The 23648-nt window shown below is 39.3% G+C and overlaps 1 protein-coding gene across 1 annotated transcript; it reads right to left on the reverse strand.

The window, feature by feature from the left end:
- Positions 1 to 1548: 1548 nt before the first annotated feature.
- peli2 (pellino E3 ubiquitin protein ligase family member 2) lies at positions 1549 to 23218 on the reverse strand. The gene is made up of 6 exons (XM_028000516.1): positions 22877 to 23218; positions 13720 to 13849; positions 9312 to 9413; positions 6329 to 6526; positions 6034 to 6222; positions 1549 to 5067 (listed from the first exon to the last, which is right to left on the reverse strand). The coding sequence occupies exons 1-6, from the start codon at positions 22951 to 22953 to the stop codon at positions 4489 to 4491; spliced, it is 1275 nt and encodes a 424-aa protein (XP_027856317.1). The 5' UTR covers positions 22954 to 23218; the 3' UTR covers positions 1549 to 4488.
- Between the last annotated feature and the right edge of the window lie 430 nt (positions 23219 to 23648).

The following is a 23648-nucleotide window of genomic DNA, read 5'->3' on the forward strand; positions in this document are numbered from 1 at the left end:
TTTGCTAAATCCACTCCATATCTTTCGTCATACTCTAAACCAGCGGTTTTCAGTCCTGGTCCTTAAGACCTACTGTGTTTCTGGTTTTACCCGTTTCCCAGCTGCTATACATTCAGTGAATGGAAGGTTGATTCTTCAGTACTGATTGGCCTGCAGAGGAGACGCTCCTGTCATTTGAATTAGGTGTGCTGGAGCAGTAAAGACAGTACACCCCAAGTGCCTGGATTTGGTGCAATATCTAAAGTAATCTTTTTGCTGTTTTCAAAAAGAAAGAATGCTTAATCATCATTTATATCAGCTTTCTGTAAGAATATGACCAAACCAAGTAGAAAAAGCAAGAAAAATAATGCTGCTAAATTACTAAACAGCTCTAGCTCTTGTGCATTTATAAACAGCAGCATCAGTCCTGCATGCAAACTTTCTCAATAAAAAAAGAAAACCACCACTATTCCACTAAATTTGCATAACCCTGCCCTGCTTAAGGCAGAGAAGTCACTGAGTGATCCCAAAATTAGCATGCTGTCACCTTCGCCGTCTCTTCTGTCATTCAGGCAAGTGTGCAGACATGTGAACCCATTTCCCATCTGCTGGAGAAATGTTAATCAGGACGCATGCCACTGCACAGCTCCAGTCCTCTCCCAGCGCCGAACCGGCATGCAGTGTATTTAAGTCGCTTTCATGTGCCCTTATTATAGGGGGAGATGGAGTCAAATAAGAATGATTGGAAATGTCATTGTCAGCATCTTGTGTTGGTTTTTCTTTTTTAAGGGAATTTAAACATAAAAGCGAAACATGGCAAACCTCTATATGTATACATCTGGCATTTCTTGGGAACATGACAGCAGTTAAACGGGGAATAAAAGCACTCCGTAATTAAATTAGCTGTAAAAGCCTTGAAAATGCAAAAGATTAATCTGTAATACCTTTAAATATACAGCTGACATGCATCTCCTTTAGTTGCGTATTTGCAGGATTTTTAGCCATGTGCAGATAATTCTCTTTTTCTTGTTTCTAATGTATTTATGTGATGAATTTATGCGCACATAAAAACTTTCATCTTTTTGCTGCGGCTGTTGGATGCCTCAGGGCGCAGTGCCAACAGCTCTATTGTTGAGGAAACAGTGCCCTCCTGTGGCCTCTGTGGGAAATGCGCAGCAAGGAGAACGGATTCCCATAAAACGAAGAAATGTGCAGAAAACAAACTTCAAGAACATTGTTTTGGCTTATCTGTAGTAAAAATATCCTGATAAGAGTTATCAACATGTAGAGCCAGCACTCGCAAGCAAGATAGTAGGTACAATGCTCACACAGACGCATGATGAAACACATGTGTAAGTATGATTAAACATTACTGCTGTGTTGGCTGAGTGAACACAGCACAGACATCTGGAGTTCAAAGGCGAGGGCTGAATAAGAAAACCAACAAATCTTCTTCAAATACACACAGCTCTTTAAATCAGTGGATCAAATGCCCCGCAGCCGCCGGCCATTAACCACAAGTATAAAATACAATCTGACAGTCAGAGAAAGAAGCCCAACTCACTCCGGTTTGTTATTTAAAAAATATTTTTATTCTTTGCAAAGGAGGCATCAGGAGCTTCGGTGTGTTCTATGGCTTGTGTACAGAATTCCTGCAGGAAAAAAATAGAAATAAAAAATACAAATTTCATAGAACGAGCCCTTGGGAGAAACTGCAAGCCCCACCCATGTTTACCGAGGAGGAATGTTTGAGGCGGCTACGCTGCAGCTGTTACAGAATACGGTCTCAAGCAATGGGCACAGTGTTTGAGCTTCAAACCGTTAGGGGGGAATGCTACTGTACAGTTCTAGGCTTAGTGCATCACCTTGCGTGGCAGTTACATGAAATAAGCAGAAACCAAGAGGTTCTTAGTGGTATGAAGTAGAAGTAATGCTGCTGGTATTTGTAAAGAATTACAAGAATGTTTAGATGTTTCTCTGTGGAAAATCCCAAATGACAAAAAATAAACATTGAATTTTTTCCCCCTGTAGCGATACCTGAATTAATTTTATTCTTTATGATTCAGCCTGGAAGTTTACTTGAATGCAGTCAACATCCCACCTTCTTAATGCTCTACTACAAGCAGAACTGATGAGATTTTCACATATGGGAACAGTGTTTTCAAGCCATTTCTCCCAGATTCTTCTGTTTTAGTTCCTCTGCTACTTTGTTCTGGACGACTTTACCACAACATCATTTACTAAATTTGGCATAAAGCAGGATAACATTGTTATTCCAGACAGACAGGGTTCCTACACATTCTTCCACTTTAAAACTCAAGAGTCAGATTATCAAATGTCTCAATTTCCAGATTAGGTCAGACAGTTGGGTCTAAAAGTTTAATGCGATTTACTAGTTGTTGTTTTTTTTTTTTTTTTCCAATTTGAGGTTTAGTATCAGCAATACAAACTAAAAGCTGCACGTAATCACTCTAAGTAGCCCAAAATATCTTTTATCTATGTGGTTTACACATCTGATCCTGATGCAACCAACTCCAAACTTTTTTTGCAGTGAAACTGTAAGTATCAATTTTGACAGTACGAGTTATCTCAAGTTGTTATCTCAAACTTGTAGTGACACCATTATTAATTTCTCATTACTTTAAAATAACAAGACCCCAAGTTGGTTTTGTTGCATTAGTGTAACAAAATTAAAACTGAAATACCTAGTTTGTTTCTGACAGTGATGTTTTATCATCTCAACATCTTGAGATAAATAAATATTAACTTTGGGTCAGCAAGTTTTTCATTAATTTCTTACCACAAGATCACAAGGGTGCTAGTTTTCTAATGTTATAAAAAATGTTACTGAGATGATGAGGTTTTGATATTTTTGTTGGTTTTTCAAGTAAACCATCTCACTGAAACACCATGATATATTAAAAGTTGGATTGTCTGAAACAATAGATAAGTATGTCAACTTAGCAATCAGAACAGTCATGTTAGCAGCTGGTTCTTATCGCAAAAAAATTATTTTATCTAATAAAAATAGGAGATAGTCAGCTTGTAAACTCTAAAAATTTAAAATAAAATGAGTTGTGATGGCATACGACTACTTTCATACATCTCAAATTTACTCCACGTTCTTAGAGCAAGTCATTACAAAATCGTATTCTCATTGTCTGGCAAATGGAACATGGATACAACGGTTTTCCATACTCATTTTGCTCCATACTTTTTCACTTTAAAAGCTAATTTGACACTTTCACAGTCTTTGGGAGCGTGTAGGAACTCTGCGCTAAGGTACAGAACAGACTTTGCTATAATTCCGACCTGTCAGTGGTCAGTCATTGCAGGAGTTTGGGTTCACAGAAACACTTTGGATCACTAAAACGGTGGCCGTTCCATCTTGCATTATAATCTCACGATGCTACTGAGAACATGGCCAGGGTTTAACAGCCTTGGATCAGACCCAGTACAGGATAAAGCTAACAGCAGTGCAAAGCTGATCAGCAACGTAGGTGTCAGTTGTAAAGCCAAAATGTCACATTTGACTGTGAGCGGGCCTGACATTAACTGAGAAAGCAGGTCATATAATTAGAGCACCAGCAGAAAGGATTCGGTGGATTCCCACACCATCATTCTGAAACCCGGTGACCTTCTTTTAATTCCTGCGACATCTCTGCTAGCAGTTTGGGTTGGCATGTGAGATCATAAGAAGCGGTCGGGGTGAAATGATGCAGGGCCACACAATCCAACCCACACACACACACCATCATACATGCATTCATTCTCACACACATTATATATGAAGGAGAAAAATATATTAACATTTGGGTTACAAAACATTCCAACAACCTAAGTGTAGTAAAGCACATGTGGGTTGTCATCTCTTTCTTTACCTTCCACAAAATATATATATTTTCAATTTCTAATAAAAATATTCCCACTTTTTTTTTAAATCAGGATCTCAGGCACTGGATTTCATCTCTGTACAACTCAAAGTTTGTTCGGTGAATGGAAGCCACTTCTAGCGAGTTATGTGATTTGGATGCCATTAAGAGTTTACAGCCAAGAGGACCGATTGGAGGCATTTTTTATTTATTTATTTTTGGCTATTTAGCCATTAAACCCAAAGTTCCTCCTGGCTTTTCTCCCAGCCAACAGTCCAGCTGTCTGGCTCTGTGAAAGCTCCATCCCATCAGAAACTAAACAACTGTTTCCTTTCCCAACAGACCCAAAGACACCTGGTGGGAGAAATAAGTCATTTGTTTAAGAGTAATCTGATGATGTGGCGAAACACCCTGACAATGAAGCCTTGGATAAAACAACTGGTTGTCTGGACAGAGCACTCTCTCACTCCATCCGAAAAGCTCCTAAACAATTGTAATGGCTCCCTGTTGAACGGGATCCACGTAAACAGCCAAAACTCAACCAAACTCATTCCATTTCAAGGCTGGTTTGCACAAATGAAGCATGGTTTTTATCTGATCGGTTTCCCAGAACGTTCCGGCAGCAGGGATCCTCGGATCAGTCCACCGGGCCCTGGAAGATCAGCTTGGACCAGCCCTGAGAGGGGCCGAGCTGCGTGGCACAGAAGGGGCAGGCGGCGTGGAACGCGTGGGTGCCGTGGGGCAGAGGGATCTCTGACCAGTACTTGACCGACTTCTCCGAGCACACGTGTCCACACGGCACAAAGGCGTGAGTGGGCGCGCCCGTGTCCACGTAGAAGGCGGGCTCGCAGCCCAGCCACAGCGGGACGTAGGGTCCCACCACCCGGCACATGGGGCATTCCCGCTGGGTGTTGGGCTCCCGCTCGGAGCGGTGGCCCCAGTTGTGGTAGCCGTGCACGTGCCCGCACGCCAGGTAGACCCACGGCTGCTTGTCCTCCAGAGAGGAGAGGGCCCGACTGCGCTGCATGCTGGGGAAGGCGAGCGTGTTGAGACCCACGGGGCACTGGGGCCGTGCCGCGTTGATCTCCTGCCTCAGGGCCTCCAGGTGCTTCTGGGTGGGAGTGTGAAAGAGACCCTCTGCGGTGCGCCACAGCAGAGTGGCCCCACACAGGTCCACCAGAGAGCCGTCCTGCAGCACGTTACTCTCATTCTCCACCTGAAAAAAGAGAGACAAATTTAAGTTCTATAAAATCCTACTGACAAACTTCAGTGTTTTAAATGAGTATTTTATGTGATAGACCAACACACAAACAGCACTGTAAAACTGCACATTAGGGTTGGGCATTTATTGTATTGTGATAAGAATTTTGATTTATTGCTGTCATGATAAATTCCAAATGATGATATTTTAAATCCCCCAAAATTGTCAATGTTGTTTTACAATTTTCTCATTTTTTTGTTCAATTAGAGCATCAATAAATATCTGAAAATATGAATAAATGCAGTTAATGTGTGCAGTTTAGTAATAAAAATCACACTTCTTCAGTGACGTTCTAACGAGGCGTATTAGACATAGCTATTCAGTTGCATAAAAAATACCTAATAAAACCTGTCAGAAGTTCAGGATCAATGTTTGCTACCTTTCCTACTTTCAAGCAGAACAATGACTATAGCCTTTTCTTAGTTAAAAATGCTGTGTAATTTTATTAGAAATCTTTAATTTTTCTGATTGAAGCATGCAATATTTTCATGAAACAAAGTAAAAGAGAACCATTTATTGAAAACAGTCTCAGATGTTTATCTAAATAAAGGAAAGGTGTATAGGTTGCTAACTTTTTTGGTAGAAAGTTTTCTTTTTTGTTGGCTTGATTTTCAGTATAATCTCAGGAACTTTCTTCTAAAATCCATGATGTCTTTAGCCAAGTTTAATGGCTGGGTGCTCAAGTCTGTTGAGCCAGACTTCAATGATATTAAAATCAAAGTAAAAAACATGGCTAATAAAAGAAAAAAAAAAATTTGTATACAGCATCATCTTATCAGCTTAGAGGGTCAAATTTGTACCATTCTTAATCTGCGGGCTGCATAAAATTATTCCAAGCGGGCTACTTTATGTTGGTCAAACACATAAAATACAAATAAAATTCATGAGATATAAGTTTGCAGTTGTTGTATGTATACACACCAGTTTTCCTGGGGTCTGCGCTGAGCGGGTCTCTCTCAGAGTGTAGACATCTCCGCAAACGGAAATCTCTCTCCAGACGCCGGGCTTGGACTCTTCCATGAAGCCTCCTTTAGGGTGCATTACAAGCACCCCATTGGTCGTCAACCCATCCATGTGACCATCAGGGTTCTTCCACTTTGCTGCTTTTTCCTAATGCAGTAAAATAGTATTTTATTATATTAAAAAAATACTTTCGTCCCATGAACTGATGTAGAAGTTTGTGAAACCCCATAAATTAACAGCAACTAGTAATTACCCCTAGGAAGATGTTTTTGGAGGAGTCAAATCCAGCTGCATAGATGCGAGCGGTGTAGGGGGGGTTGCGCTCGCAGACGACTCTGCAGGCGAAGCGAGAGATGGTGCTCTGGGTGATCTGAGTCTCCTCTCCATCCTGGCCTCCTGCTACGGTGTCGGTAACCACAAAATCTATGGGATTTTCCGTGGAACGGCCAATCTGCACAACAAATCGTTCATTCAGCTCATTAAAACCCTTAATAAAGTTTACAATTTTAAAATGTATTTACCCCTGGAATTATGAACGAGAAAAATAACCATTGAACATGATGAAACTGAGAAATTGATTGTTTTTGAAAGCTCAGCGTCGGCTTGAAGTTAAAAACAGGTTTCAAAAGCGTTGGGCCAGAGGCATCTTTACTACTGTGTTGCGTCACCTCCGTCTTCACTAATGCTGGAGTAAACATTTGGGATGTAAGCAGGCCAATTTACGCAGAAATAAAAGTAAAGTGTTTTCACCATTCTCACTTGATTCAGGATTTCAGCGGCAATCAAATAATCCTGTTTGTTAGCGTCTAAAGGCACAGCAGTTCAGCGTGGAACTGAACATTTATCAAACAAACTCGCTTCACTGCACAACGTAGCATGGCATTCTCATGTGGAAACAAAGTTTTACAACTGGTGTTCTTGTTCAGTTTTGGCACTGACTTTCTGGTTACCGATGCTGCTCTAAAACACAACCAAACAATAACAGGAAATGGCTTTGGGAGAATAAACTGGATAGTTCATATCAGGGCTGTCTAAACTTTTTCTCTTGTGGGCCCAGATGATCAGCTAAAACCTAGAATCACCAAAATATGTTGTGATTTTTTTTTTTTTTTACCTACATGATAGTAAACTAAGCGCAAATTATTTTTAATTAAATAAATAAAGTAGTCAGATTTTTTTGTTGTTTGTAGGAACAGATTAGTAGATAAAAAACTTTAATTGGTTTTGCAAGTTTTCTTTGTGAAATCAAAGGCATCCAGTTTGCTTATTATTTTGGACTTGACTGACAAAAACTGGAAAATGAAAACCACAATGAAAACAGGATCTAGGTCAGCCTTGATTTGAAAACATTTGCTGTAGTTTTAGCCACATTTTAATAGATCCACTAAAAGCAGATTTTGGTGCACCAAGGTGTACATCAGAGCATTAATCTATGAGTAGATGTGGTCCTGTTCACCATGAGAATAGACGGAAAACTGAAAGCTTGAGAAAGATGATCAGTTTGTGTTGGATTTATCATTTTTGTAAATAGGTTTTAATTTAAAAGTTGTAGTTTTGTCTTTATTTATTTAATTCATTCTTCAATTGTGGTCGGGGGGCCGCACAAAATCAGTCCAGGGGCTGCAAATGGCCTCACTTTGAACTCCCACGGCTTATATTCTCTTGAGTGTGGAGGACACTGCTGCAACTATAATTTTTTTAAATAGTATTAAATGTTAAGCTATGCAATAAGATGATGGTTTTTTTTCTTACAGTTACAGCACCTTGCAAAATTATTCGCACTGCAATGTTACAAAACTTTTCTGATTTTGTAACACAAACTTCAATGTGTCCTTTATAGTGTGCACAGTAGCTCCTTTATAGGAGTAAAGTTTTATAACGATATTTTGTGGTACTATTATGAGAACAATAAAAGTGACTAGAAGAACTATTTGTTGCTTCTTTTTTGGGAAACTGAATGACTGACTGCATGACACAGCAATTATAACCCCACAAACACAGATACGACTTATATTGCTAATATTCCGACTGTATTCTCGTAATGTTGACTTTACTGTAGTACCAGTTTATTCCCATAATATTATGACTTTACTGTCGTAATTTTATTACTTTATTCTCGCAATTTTATTTATTTATTTAGTTTCTTTTGTCCTTTTCTTTGGTAAATAGGCTCTAAATAATGTTTTTATTTCATAAATATGGTAAAATAAATGTTTTGTTTGTTCTAAAACATAAAATTAGATATATAATTCCTTAACTTAACCATAAAACAAGTGTCTTTACTTAAATGTAGACTGTGTGTGTTTTGCAGCTCTAGGAAAGGAGAAGGAGCTTTTTGGATGATAAAGGCCGCCGACCCCTCCTCCCAATAAATTCCCAGTAATAATAGACTGAAGTGTTTGGTTGTGAAGTGGTGGAAAAGTTCAAGGAGTATAAATATTTTTGCAAGGCACTCCAACTTCTATTACAGGCCACCAAACGTGAGCTGTGTAGCGACTTTGAGACAGAAAACATGGTGTTTATATTATAGGCCCACTCGTTGAACCACACCCGCCCAGCTCCTCAGCCTCTCAGAGGCTCTTTTTATAACATGTTGCTGACCTGTAGGCAACTGACCTTTTGAAGTTCCTGTCTCGGCTCCGTTTTTAAACGTGCTGCTGCCGTCAGTCTCAAAATTAGCATCCATTTATTAAAAACGCGGTGAAACTGGCCCAGTTTCAGATTCAGATGGCTTTGTGCTGTTTCAAATAAAAAATCCTGAGATAGTGCTTCAAAAACACATACTAAACAGAAAGATAGTTATATTTTGTGAAGGGGGGTAATATGTCTTCAAACTTAGCTTTAAGCAACAAAGTGATAAAGAGGAAACCAGAGGTAGAAATAAGCATTTCCTCTTTCATTTCATCACTTTTCTTCTCTGAGAACTTCCAAAATCCTTCATTTGTGAATGCTCTTGTTTTGTGGAACTCATATTGCTCCACTTTCGAACTTTATAATAAAGTCTGCATTATGTATATTTTTGTATTTATATATTGGCTTTCAAATGTAAGAAAAAAATCTTTTGCTTTGTCACTGAGTTTTAAAACACACATTGTAAACATTAATATGTCGTTTTCTAACATTATTTTCAAACGTACAAGCTTCTAATTAAAACCCGATGATCAGCTGCAGTGTACATGGGAAATTTAGATGCAGCCTCCTTTACATCCAACCGCGTAATTAAACAGGGCGTTCACCTGAAACATGTCTGTGTCTTTATCATGGCTGTACTCCACCACCACCGTCTGGTGCCTGGATAGCGTGTAGGAGATGCTGTGTTGGCCTTTACAGTTCACAGCCTGAAAGAAGACAATACACTTCAGACTTAGGACACACCGCACTGCCGTAATTTGGTTAATACACATTTTAGATGTGAAGGCTCCAGACTGTTCCATATTCAGACTTTCCAGATTTCCCAAACCTTCTGGTTCATCTTACAATGTAAAACACTGGAAAGGCTTTAAATATGGAAACTGTGAATACCAGAAACTGGAGGTGAGAAAGAAGTCAGTAAGGAACCAACAACATAAGACAGAAGGAAGGACTCGTGAAAGGATGGAAAGACAAAATGGTAAGTATGACACAAGGACAGAAAGGAGATAGAAAAGATAGGAAGAAAGGAAAGACAGAATAAAAAACAAAACTGACAGAAGTACGTTAGAAAAAAAGGACACAAAGAAGGCAGGACAAAACATTTTAGGCATTCAGACAGTCTGGAAATACAAAAAATATTTCCACGTTATTTTATTTTCATACTGAGCTAAAACTGGAAAAGACAAAAATCTAAATTCAAATGTTCCTAAACTGCATATGAAGCCTTCATAATAAAATGAATCTCCTCCAACATCCTTAGGTGTTTTATTTGTGCTTAAGTTTTAATCCTTACTTTGTTGTCCATTTTGTTCTATATATCTAAGAATGTTTTATTTCTCTGTGTTCAAAGATGTTGCCATATAAGTAAATTTTCTTTGTGTTGAGTTTCTTAGTTTATTCTTATGTTAATGTTCTATTTGCACTCATGTTAAAATCACACAGGTGGAATATAGTCGACTTCTGAAGGCAACTGATTGCACTGAATTTCATTTGTGTGCATCAGTGGATAAAGAGGAATCCAAATGAAAACTACATTTTTTCATTTGTAAAGTTGAAAATTATGCAGCAGTGTTTCTTCAACTTAACAACTATGCACCACTGTGAATTGGTCTATTAATTTAAATTCCCATAGAATAATTCAGTTTGTGGTTTTAATGTGGTAAAAAGTGAAAAGCTTCATGGGGTATGAATACTTTTGCCAGGCACCGCATCTGAAACTTACTACCTAATTCACAAAGAAGTGAATTATTTTACTTTTACATCTTGTTTGTGGCTTCGATACCACCAGCCGTACAGGAACAATGCCACAAAACATCCTTGCGCAAACCCTCCGTCCACTCATGCTAGCTTTACGACGGAAGAAACCAAACCAACAGCAGTATTGAGACACAAACCGTTCAACAAATGAAAGCCATCCAGCGGTGGAGTTGTGCATACTTTTCGTCCTTTTTTTTCCTCTTTACAGACAAAAGTACAACAAAAATCCCTCCAATTTATTGCACAATTTCTTTATTGCATTACCTTAAGTTGCACAGTGCGGTACAAATTCCTGGAACAGGAACAGAGAAAAGCCTGTAAAGTCACACTCCCATGACAGTGACCATAAACTGCCCGCTGGCCCTCGGTTAGCACGAGCTCGCCAAGCGGCTGATCTGCCAGTCAGCGTGCTGAGGGGAGGGCGCGTTAAGGCCCAAAACGCAGCTCTCACCAACACTTAAACACATGCCACCATCATCCAGCTCTTATCTGCAAATGCCATTTCCAAAACAACCCTCCACCCCCATCCCTCCTCCTTTCCTATTTTGTCACGTGCGGGAAGGAAAAAGGGAGAGAGAAAGTGGGTCACCAGAGCCGCAATGCTCTGCCGTAACTTCAGACACAGACGGGGGACAAATGTCATCATCGCCGCAAACAAACGCTGCTCCACCTGTTCGGAAGCTAAAGGAAAACGAGCGCTTACACAAAAAAGAAAGACGAGTAAAAATAACCGTGTTCCCCTCGACTTGAGTCAAAATAAACTGCAGCGAGTCGAAGGCTGGCAGCGCCATCATGGGAGCTTCTCATTATCTGTCATGAACACCAGCGTGTGCACAGCGTGTGAGAGTTCCCGTTCAGCCACCGGGCATTCTCGGTTTATTCGTAGGCTGCACCGGTGGGGAGCGTGAGCGGCGCTGGCAGACCGCTCCAAACAGGAGAAAAAGATGGCTTCTTTCATCTGACTCCTTCAGTGTTTCATATATTTAATCACTCCATTGGCTCGGCACCTTGTTTGTCTCTCGCAGATGGTTATTTTTGACTGTACGTGCAGCTGGGAGTGGAGGAGGGCTGGCCGACTGCGACAACATCCTCCGCTCGCTCAGCAATAATAATCCCAGGCCTGGTAACAGGGTGGCAAAGAGGAACAGAGGTGAAAGAGGAAGAACGTCGCAGCAGTTCCCATACTCAAAACGCCTCCAACATACACCACTTATTGTTCTTTTAAAGCCACAAACAATGCAGCATACATTTCTGAAAAATTATACTCATCACAGTTCACATTGCCTTGCGAAAGTTAAACTTCATCACATTTTCCAGTGTATTTCCCTTTGAATTTATTACCTACATAAAGTAGTGAATAATTGGGGAAGAGAAAGGACAATGATGCATTATTTCTTGTTTTTATTTACCTAATTAGTAAACAGAGTTCACCTGTGTGTACGGTAATTAAATCTCAGAATCAAACCAGATGTTATGTGAAGGCCTCAGAGGTTTGTTAGCAAACATCAGTGAACAAACAGCATCATAAAGCAGGGTCAGGTTAGGAAACAATTTCCTACGCTTTGAACATCTCACAGAGCCCAATTCAAGCCATCGTCTAAAAATAAAAAAAAGCGACTGGCACAAAAACAAAGCTGCCATGGAATGGCTCTCCACCTATCAAACCAAAGCCGTAGGTCAAGACAACATGGGATCTCCAGAGGAGCTGCAGAAATTCACAGCTCAGGTGGAGAATCTGCTGAGAGAGTTGCTGTTTGTTTTGAATTCAATAAATTTGGAGTTTATGAGGGAGGGACCAAAAGAAAACCATTGTGGATGGAGTTAAACGCAGAGCAGCCACATTTTTTACAGAGATTCTCTTTTGAAAACTTGATTGAACTGAATTTTATTTAGGGGTATCAAAGTAAACCAGCGGTGTCCAAACTTTTTGTGACCTGGGCCAAAATTGTCAAGTCAAAATGTTTGGGGGCCCAAAATTTTTGAAAACCTAAAGAAATAAAACAAATTTTATTGTGATGTTTTTTTGTTAGCGTGCTGAAAAAATTAAACTTAGTGTTCAATATATTGGAAAAAATAGGGTGGTTGGAGATTTATAGGAAAAGGATGTGTGCAAATTATTGTGGCTCAAAACCTAAATAAGGTTTTACATGTTTGCCTTGATAAAAGACAAATGTCCTATTAGTTAATATTTTGGAGGTTGACTGTTTTCTATTTTCTTGGCCTGGGAAATTATTTTTTTGTCTATTTCTAGCAGTTAAAACAGGATTCAGGTAACTCTCTGAAAACACTTTCAAGACTTAGCAGAGTTCAATAACTTGATAAAAACATTTGGGTATAAAGTCTGTTTTCAAGTAAAAGTCCTATTTATTATCAAATAAAAAAATAAGGCCTACGTTTGGATATTAAAAAGTAAACATGTTGTGTTGTGCTCCTCGTGTTTAAGGATTTAACTTGTCAGTAAATAAAGTCCCCACCTGCAACAGTCATCTGTGCTGGCAGGTTAAATTTGAACCACTATCAAATTGCAGTTGGGAGCCACAGAAAAGAAGTCCAGGGGCGGGAAATTGGCCCAAGAGCCACACTTTGGACATCCCTGGATTAATGGGAGTTGAACTAAATTTTATCACATATGATCTCTATAAAATAGACTGAAGTCCGACAAAACTTGACAAAATGTGAAAAAGTTCAAGGAGTAAAAATACTTTTTTTTAAAACCACTGCATCCCAACATTCAGCTATAAAGCTCCATCTCTGTTGTGAAAAGGCCTTTCTCCCCGAAAGAAAACCTTCTGAGCAGATACCAGGAGTCACGTTACACAAGGTGACAGAAACCTGAACCTGAGAGCCTTTGGTCGGAGAGCTAAAGCGAGAACAAACGTCTGAATAACAGCAGAGAAAAGCAGCTCCTTGTTTAACGGCCTGGCTCTGAAACCGAGACGAGGAATGCGGGAAGGGAAACATGTTATCCTGGCTCTCTGGTGTGAAGAGAAGCAATGAGGCCCAGTTAGGAACTATGGTTATTGAACTGGAAATGTCAACACAATGGTCAGGGCCAACAGCAACGTACATTCAAGTTCCATGAGGGACAGAGAACAGGAAACTTGCTGCCTAAAGACTCTCCCTTCACTTTAACTTCACCAGATTCAGGAGAAAAACAACATTTCACACCTTCATTCATACATATTTGGTCCAAAATATACACCATTCACAGTGACAGTGTGTTCATTAAATCTTAAGTCATCTTTTGTTCTGTACCTTGCTATCCTGGGGTGTGTTGAGGATGTGCACGGTGCTTGGCTTAACACCGTTGGCTTTGGTCCTCTTCAAAAGCGCAAATCTGCTTTTCCGTCTACCCCGATCTCCATTGGGCAGAGAGCCATTGTACCTGTCACAGTGGGGAGGTGGGGGTTAGGACGGGGTGGAGAAAAGGACAGCATTCACAGTTATTTTTTTCCCTCTCTGGATAAAAAGCCATTTTTTTGCAGCTCCAAAAAGATGTGTGTAATGAGATTTACAGGGAAAATTCTTGTAATCATATAAAAAGTGCGCATGGAGATTTAGAAACATTTGCGTGCTTTGAATGGGAGCTTTTCCACGCATTACATCACTGGCAATCTAATACACCATATTAGTAATCTAAGCGTCACCTTGGATAATGTCTCTTATTACATAATGCATTCTGGTGATTTCACTGAGTGGGGCTGCGTAAACTGCAGCTACAAACAGGAACACATTTTAAAATGCACAGACTGTGTGGCAAACTGAGCATATTTTAACATAATTACATAGAAAGCTACTAAGGCGCAAACAATTAATTGGAACAATCGTGATTAATCGATTATTGAAATAATTGGCAACTAATTTATTAATTGATTAATTGTTTACTGGAGAATTCAAACACTAAAACATGACATTTTGTGAAAGAACAACACCCTCAAGCAGTAATTAAGCCAAAGCTGTACAACAAATATATACACTGCATTGAAGATAAGAAAAAAACTTTGTCTGTAAATATGTTCTACCAGAAACTCATGTGACAGTTATAGCTTCACCTGGTTCAGATTCTGTAAGAAGAAAAACTTGTTAAGCATCTTTTTTCTATCCAATTATTAATTGGCTAATCAAAAAAGTAGTCAATAGATGATGTTGGAAGTATTTTTTTGGCTGCAGATGAATCCTTTTGCTACAAATAATCAAGCACACACAAGAAATGCTGTTATTGCATTTTAGGTAATGAAATGTCTATTTTCTTATGTAAAAAAGGGATTAAATTATTTGTTCTTTTGCATCTTTTAATGTATTAATAATGTTGTATAAAGAAGGCTTACATGATTAAATGAAAATCTACACAATATCCAAACTTTTTATGCAATCAATCGATTAATTGTCAGAATAATTTTAGATTTGACATGATTTGAGAGCCTTTACTGAAATCTACAAGCTCCTTGCTTCCTGATCCCTTCACACCAGATTCCAGCTTCGTCCCTTCTGTCCAGAGTGAGGCACCTCGCCCAAGCTCCTCCTCAAGAATGGAGGAGCCCTTTCCGGTGGGACTGATCCACTTTCTGTCCACCAGCTGGTTCCTACAGCTGGGTCACCCCATGCTTTACTCCCATCCAACACGCAGACCTTCTGCTCACACCCGCACACGTAACCACAGAGCACTAAACAGCCACACCGTCTAGCAGAAATATTTACATCCAACGCCCCAACTTTGCATAGCAGTTCATCTGAGGGAAGAGGTTCAACCGGCTGCGGCATAATGGGACGTCTCTCGTCTTTGTTACAACATAAAGGCGACAGAACCTCCTTCGCCTCCACCCTCAACTCCCTCCTAAGCTAGCCCACCTGTCCCGTGTCTCCATACGGTTGGCCAGGCAGGGAAACACATGGTCCCAGTCAGCACAGTGCACAAAGCTGGCCTGTAAGACAAGCCACCCACAGAGAGCCAGGAAGGCGGATTCTGTGGAAAACATACAACTAAAGCAATTTTATGGCTCTTTTTTTCATTTTTACTCACATTTTTGATAATGCTTGAGAGTGTGCACATCATTCCTAATAGAACCTCTGCTTTTACAAATCTAAATTTTTTTTCTGAGATTTGAACTAACCAATGCCATAGTATTTACATAAAAACTTCAATCTATGACATACAGCATAACTTCATTCACATATGTCAAACTCAATGCCATGGGTCAAATTTATATATGTGGCCCTCAGGACTCTAGAGCAGTGGTTCTCAAACTTTTTTCAGTGATGTACCCCCTTAAAAATATATTTTTAGTCAAGTACCCCCTGACACGGGCAAAACATTTTTGGAATTAAAAAGAGGTACAGTGCTGTAAAATCACTGTCTGATTTATTAAAGCCAAACAACTTATATCAGTGAACCTGACAAATACATCCATATTGCAAACATTGCATGGTTAAACAAAAAAGAAAAACAGAAGACGGTGACCACCAGGAAGGTATAAAACCAGTCAAACCGTTTTATTTTAAAGAATATTGAAACTAAATACTGAATATAAAATTCAGTGCATGAACACACATTTATATTTTATTGAACTTTTTACAAAATAATTTTTCCCAAGACGTATTATAAGGAGCCTACTGATTTTTTAAAGATATTTTGAAAAGCTTCACGTACCCCCTGCAGTACCTCCACGTACCCCCAGGGGTACGCGTACCCCCATTTGAGAACCACTGCTCTAGAGGGTCACACTTGAAGATATTATTTTATAAATTAAATCAAATCAGTTTCATTTGTATAGTGGCAAATTATACCAATTAAAAAGCTGTTATATCCTATTTAATTTTAAGAAGTACTCAGTGACTGTAGGGCTATAATATTTTAACATTTTATTAATAAGTAGTTTTATCAATACCTTCAGCCATAACCATTCCTCTGACAGCAGTCTGATGTGCCTGAAATGAAAATAGTCCGACACTCCTGATCTAATTGTGTTCATTCAAGTCACAAAAGCAACAAGTATTTCTACTGCAGCTAAAATTATACAGCATTGCAATTATAAGACAAATATTTTTTTCCAACGACTTCTTATTGTTTCTAACATAACCTGAAACTGAAATATTGTGGAATAATTTCCACACTACACTCTTTTCACCTGTCCTTTCGTCAGGCTGAATATCTTACAGCTATTGGGCAAAGTGACTTCAAGACAATAATAAAATTACCAATAAATATTGCATTCCAAATGGCTTCTTAATCTATAGCACACTTATAAAGTTTATGCTGCTGCTTTTTCAATGTTTGATACAAAGACGTAGAATACACAGCTGTCATCACCTGCTTAATGTCCAACAATGTATGTTTTACAGCAACATGTGGGGGAGGAGCATCACTCTGTTACAATACGCTGGAATATCATGAAACCACAGAAATGAAAAGTTTTACTTTGAAGACCTACTGGAGACAAGCCAATGCTTGAGGTTAGTTCTTCTGCCATCACTGTTTTGATTTATTGTTTCAATTTTGCAATAAAATTCCCATTTTAAGCTAACACACACGCTGCACTAAAATTCCCCACAATGGATGAGAGCAGTTGACAAATATCCTAGATCAACCGTAGAAACTCCCAGCCTAAATAAAGGCCTACATTGTTCAGACGTACACTCAGCACTGGCTGGCTCCTGAATGTCTCACACTAAGCATGTATTCAGCTGACACGAAGCTTAGCATTTTCACCATGATGAATTATACTGAAGAACATAACCTCTAAGTCTGTAATAAAAAGCTCCACAAGCTTTAAATTAATTCATCATCACGTCGTAGAACAATATCATGTCATCCGGGAGCTGCTACCGTCACATTAGCTAGGACAGGCTCTTCAAAGCGGCTCTACCAACTAATTGTGATCACGTTCCCTTTTGACCTGTGCCAGGCAGACGGCGGATTTACCTTCCAATATTTAGCAGCAGGGATTAGAAGACTGTGGCATATCGCGTATCCTCCAGGGCTGCAGTGAGGAGCCAACAGCACCTCCTACCTCTTGTGTTAATGTCAAAGTGTACCGATTACAGAACACGAAGGAGATACGGTGCTGTGAAAAGGTGTCTGCTCCCCTTATAGGTATCTTCTGTTTTTGCCACCTTTAAATTTATAATTTAAATAAATCAAAAAATGTAGTCTTTAAATGGTCATTTTATTTATTAATGGGAAAAAGCTAACCAAACCAACCAGGCCCAAAATGTGAATTAACTGCTACAAACCACATTTTTTAAGCACTGATTTGTTCAATCTTTTTGATTTGTAGAATCAAAAACTCACCTATACAGAACCCATTTGACAACATGAAATAGACCTGATGTAAAGAAACTGAAGAACAGATGAGAAACAAAGTGACACCAATCAGTCTGGATAGGGTTTCAGCATGCCTGCTGGATAAAAATAACACAACATAATCATCTCACATTTACCAAAAAAACATCTCAACAATCCCAAAGACCTGAAAAAATATTCTGTGGACTGGCAAGACTAAAGGGAACAAGAAAGAACATCATACAAACATTAAAATATAGTGGTGGTAGTGTGCAGCAGGAAAATGGGGTGAAACACACCAGCAAGTCCACCTCTGAATTTACTCACACTAAAACAAGGCCTAGTCAAAGCCCGAACTTAAACCCAACTGAAATGGATTTAAGTGGCATGACCTCATACATGTTATGTCTGTGCGAAAACTCCCTTGTGACTAAATCTAGACAATTCTACAAAGGAGAGTGGTTCAAAATTCCTTCACCATAAAAAAAAAAACAAAAACAAAAAAAACATTGCTAACACTTGATGGCACAAACAGTCTACGGAGTGATTAGTTTTTCATAGTGCCAGGCTGGTTTGGAAAGTCTTCTCAATTAAAGAATTATATTTTAAACATGCATTTTGGATTTAGGGAAAAGAGATCTGTAAAAAGACGAGGACTGCAATTGACGATTATTTTAGTAATCAATGATTCTATAGCTTATTCTGGCAATTAATCAATTAGTCCTAGAATTGTCACATTCTACAGAGTTTTCATTTCACACCTTAAGTTTTTTACACAATAGTAGAAGATGCAAACAAACCCTAAATAATTAAATTCCTCACTTAAACAAGAAAATAAATATTTTATTACCCAAACGCAGTAAAATAATATTAATTTAATTAATTTAAACTGGGTGAAGATAAATCTATGTTTTGGGTAGAACGTATTTACAGACAAAGGTGTTTTCAACTTAAATACAAAATGTATACATGTTGTAAAGTCTTGGCTTATATACTGCTCTGATTGGCTTTTTTTGAGTCTGCATACTCCAGCTAATGGTTAATCACTAAATTAGTTGACAGTTATTTTAACAATTGATTCATCACGATTAATTTGATTAATCATTTCAGCCCCAAAGAGAACATAAAACATGTTCTAGGTACTGTACATGTTGATCCAACAGGGTCATAGAGGATGAAACAAAACTAAACACAAACGTTTCAAAGACAGCTTTCTTTTCTGTAATAAGCTTCTGCTTAAGGAGTAATGTATCGACAATCAGTGGAAGTCTGTAACAAAGCTAAGCTGGCTTCTTTTTACTGAGCACTTTTTCATGGCAAAAATGTAGAAAGTTCCCTCAATGGGCCCAGTCTCCGAGCCACAATGAACAGAGGAAGCTGAGGAAAAGCAAAGACCGAGTCCTGATCAATCCTTTCTTTCATTTCCAAGATACCCACCCAGCCCCAGCTCCCCCCTTCCTCCGTTCGCTGACCAGCACCGAGCCAATCCCACCTCAGCAGAGAGCGGCGGAGATGGCGGGCAGCCATGCAAGTAATAAGAGCCGCCGCGGCCGTGACAACAAGCCGCCGAGGGAAACTGCAGCTCAAACAAGCTTTGTGCCATGCTGACAGCTATCTCGTCTACCATCGGCTTTATCAATGGGGATGTGATGTCACGGCAGTGATTATGCACCCGTCACATCTGATTCACATATGTGTCTTGATGTCAGGAGGGAGAACAAAAGTCCCGGCGTCAAACACACCACACGCTCAGCCCTGGGTGATAACCAGTCAGCGCTGCTTTTTGTCCTTTACAATAAGCAGGATGGCTGTTGAATGGACAGCTGGAGGCAAAGGACAAAGCCACCCACTCAACTCCCCGGTCTATAACTTTGCTGCTATTCGCTTCAAGTGCTGTAAATGTGAGATTCGAACAGCATAAACTACGAGAACTGTTAATAATTCATGTCAAACTTTGAGGCGAGTAAAAATACTGACCAAAGTCTAATCACTGACGACACAAAGCATGACAGAGTATTGGACATGTTGGAGCTTAATTATCCAGAATGATGTTTAGAGCTTTCTTAAAAAAAAAAAAAGTATTATGCACAGTTGTTACTTTGTAATACTGGTAATTTTCCACAAATCTGGATTGACATTTGAAGGATTCAATAGTTCTGAAACAAGATGCAGCTAATACTGAAATAATCCATTAAGGTTAACGATTAAGAAAGCATTCCATTGCAAGAAGTCTCAAACTGAGATTCCTTAAACTACTTCACTAGTTTAAGGTATTTCACCTTTTTTATGAATAAGTTGCAGCTTTACTTTTGTCTATGGACAAATTATTCTTCTTTGGAACATAAGGAGAAGATTTTCCAATTGTACTTTTGCACAATAGTTTTTAAAAAAGCATAAAAGAACAACACATGCCACCTTTCAATTCTCCTACACACACAAAGATAGACAACACCACAGAGATCAAACTTTCATACACTTTTTTAGAGAACTGGTACTTTGGGGTAAAAACTAAACTTCCTCTAAAACCCGGCTGAAAATAACAGCAGACTTTTTTCTGCCTTATTTCACATAATATTGGTTTATTTTGTGATATTAACATTGGAACTAGTAATAAATCTGAAATACGTGTAAATTAAAATGGAAAAATATGTAAAATTATCTTAATGTTTTTTATTGAAAAGAGGAAGACAGCATTTATTTCCACTGCTGCTCTGTTGCTTAATACCAGAAAAAAAATCCAGTCACTTTTGGACTTTCTGAGTCTCAAAGAGGACTCAGAAAGTCTTTGAAATTGTCTCATTTAAATGACCATTTTTGTTAAATGAGAGAGGAAATTTTACAGGCTTTCTTGACATTGCCTTATTGTAAACTGTCTGACTTAAGTCAAATGTTTTGGAAATCCTTCTACAAACAACAGTTTGCTGTAATTTTGGCCCATTCCCCCAACCAAACTGATGCAGCTGAGTCAGGTTTGTAGTACAAAACTTTTCAGCTCAGCCCACAGATTCTCCTTAAGCCATGTTCTAACTAACTTAGAGGGATCCATATTGTCACTATCCATTTGGAAAACTTTTTTGTTGGGAAGTTTCAACTTCCTGGATGATGTCTTGAGATGTTACTTCAACATTTACACAAAATGTTCTTTCCACGTGATGCCATCTATCTTTTCACCAGTTGCACCAGTTCCTCCTGCAGCAAAACACCCACACAACATGATGCTCCTACCTCCTGTGTAGCTCATACACACAGTTCTCAGATGACAGATGAATATTGCACCTTCAGCTATCTGGAAATCATACCCAAAGTTCACAATGTTTTTCCTGATATGTTGTCTTTTGAGTTTCCCATTATATTATGCAAGAGAGTGGTGTGTTTTAAGGTCTTTTATTAAAGTACATCCACAAATGTTCCCCCGTTTATGTCCAATGTTGGGAATTAACTTATCCAGAGTTTTTAAAGTCATGTCACTTCTGAATATGACGCAAGTAATGAATTCTCCCCTATTGTTCTGGCATTTAGCAAACAGAAATGGTTTAGTTAATCCTAACTAACATAGAACAGAAAACATTTAGTCTGATTTAATGCCAAACAGCAAAAAAAAAGTATGGTGTATGTAAATATCCAGTCTGAACTATATTCAAAAGGGCTTGACTTTTGCGAAGTAATAAAAACAAACACCGGCTGTCAAAACTTTACATGTATTATCATGTAATGACACAAAATAATATGTTTGTAGCTGCAAGCCATGTTGCAGTCTTCAGAACACATTGAGGCCCTTCAGTTAACATTTCATACTACTGTAAATGGAAAGAACACAGTGACATCTATGGTCAGAGTACTATTAGGGGTGTGCCAATCAATCGGCTGGCCAATTTTCCTTAATTTTGGATGATAACCAATCACATCGAAAATCGATCTTCAGACTTCAGCAAAGATTTGAAAGTCACCCACTGTCCTCTTCTGTTCTGCCATGGAAGATTATTGTTTCACAAGTATTGTTTGATGTTTTTCACAATAAGATTGGAACATTGAACATGTATTGTGACCTTATAACATAAGAGTCATTAGTAAAACAAATCAGTATCAGCCAGAATTGAAATCAGAAGGCCAAATTTTTTAAAGTTGATCGGCCAGAAAACTGCAATCGCTGCATCCCTAGCACTAAAACTTTCCCACTTTTTAATGGCTTTGTGGATGTTCAATCAGGCCCCTTGGGATGGGAGTCCTAGGATCCACAAAGTGACGTTTACACATAGATTTTGACCACAGGCACGCAATGCAAACTCTAACATACCCCCTGGCTTTGTTTTTAAAGAATTGGATGACTTGTGTCCTGTTAGTGATGACATATGCACAGTAACTTCCTGTCCTCTGAATTGCACAATGTGGCTTTAGAATTTCACAATGAAGATAAAGTTGTTCTGCTTACTTGCTTCATTCTCAACTTGATCCTGTCAGGGGTTTAGCCTCCAAGGCTGTTCCGATATTAGTGCCTATTTGTATGGTGATATAATTCAACTAAACAATGCCATGGGGAGTAATTATTAATCCTTCCAGCAGGAACAGACAATGGTGCGTGTTAGAACAAAAGTTGTGCAGGGTTGGGGTTGTAGCAGCCGAAAAGGAAGCAGCCTGGGGGCCTGGGGGTGGAGACCACCACAACTTCCGAATTCCTGAAGCCCAGTGAATTCAACTTCCAAGGTAGGGAGGAGCGCTCCGGCTGGGGCTGCTGGGAACCAGGAGGTGTACCTAAAGTTGTCCTGAACGTGTTTATTATCTGGTCAGGCTTTAGTTTCTATACCCCACTGGTTATCAGGGAGCGAGACATCATCAACATCATCATCAACAACTGGACCGCATATCTGATTGCGCACGTGTCTGCTTTGAGGAGTAACGTGAGCTCGTAAATTTCTAAACTGAGCCCAACGGCCACCCGAGTTAAATCCGACCGACACCGTAAATAAATAAAAAAGAAAAACACACACACACATTACTGCTAATTCAGAGTCAGGTTATAGCGGCTCGGCAGAGCGAGGTAGAGGAACATCCGGAGAAACTTTTAAGACACTAAACACTCGCTCTCTTGTTCGCCCTAAACCAGTAAATTTAAAAATAAATATGCCATAATCTTACCCCAGCACCACCAACTCCCCGTACTTCACCGGGTCTTTGGACGGGGCGCAGTGCTCCTCCTGGCTTGACGAAAACATGAGGCTTGACTGTGTTAGCTCCACAGCAATAACAGTGTTTCACAAGATTAACAGATTCCCTTTAAGAGAGAAGGAGAAAAAAAGACACCAAGTCCCCTCACTACATCTTATGACTCTGACATCATGCGTGTATCTCTATCCGATTAAATCCAGTTGTCTGTTTGTGGGGGGGGGAAAGGAAAATAACTGCTCTGTAACTTCCTGGGCTAACCACAGCAGAGCGTAACTTACTTGGCGGTTGAATCCGCTCTACAGCAGATACAAAAACAGCGAGGAGCAGGGCCGGACTGTACCATTCACTTCTACTTTACTTTCTGTAGGGGGGGACGCCTCAGCAGCTCTGCTTCTTCCTACGGTGAGTCTGCGCAGACATGACTGCGATTTATTATTTAAAGACACAAACACTCACACCTACTGATGTTATTTTCGTGGATTTAATATAGCGGGGATAAAGTGATCAAAGCGTGGGTTTAGTTTTCCATTTCCACCACCCTACGACATCCATGGGTAGCACCATCTGTTATGTAAACAAAGACTACAATCTGGGAATTCTTAAAGGGGCCCCATGAAAAAATATATTTGTTTCAACAAATTAATTTCTATCTAATAATTCAGATCAGGTCGTCATTTTATAATATTTGTGAGAACTGACACTTCACTACCAAACCTCCAACAACACGAGGCTCCTCCCTTGT

Source organism: Xiphophorus couchianus, chromosome 19 (genome assembly GCF_001444195.1).
Source record: "Xiphophorus couchianus chromosome 19, X_couchianus-1.0, whole genome shotgun sequence".
Lineage (NCBI taxonomy): Eukaryota > Metazoa > Chordata > Actinopteri > Cyprinodontiformes > Poeciliidae > Xiphophorus > Xiphophorus couchianus.

What these genes read in the sequence shown, in the direction of transcription:
- peli2 (XM_028000516.1), bottom strand. Translation starts at nt 22,953, where the DNA reads ATGTTTTCGTCAAGCCAGGAGGAGCACTGCGCCCCGTCCAAAGACCCG. An exon ending in AAGACACAGACATGTTTCAG is followed by an intron (nt 6,527 to 9,311) that starts GTGAACGCCCTG and finishes TTTGTTGTGCAG; the next exon opens with ATTGGCCGTTCCACGGAAAA. An exon ending in CCAAAAACATCTTCCTAGGG is followed by an intron (nt 6,223 to 6,328) that starts GTAATTACTAGT and finishes TTACTGCATTAG; the next exon opens with GAAAAAGCAGCAAAGTGGAA.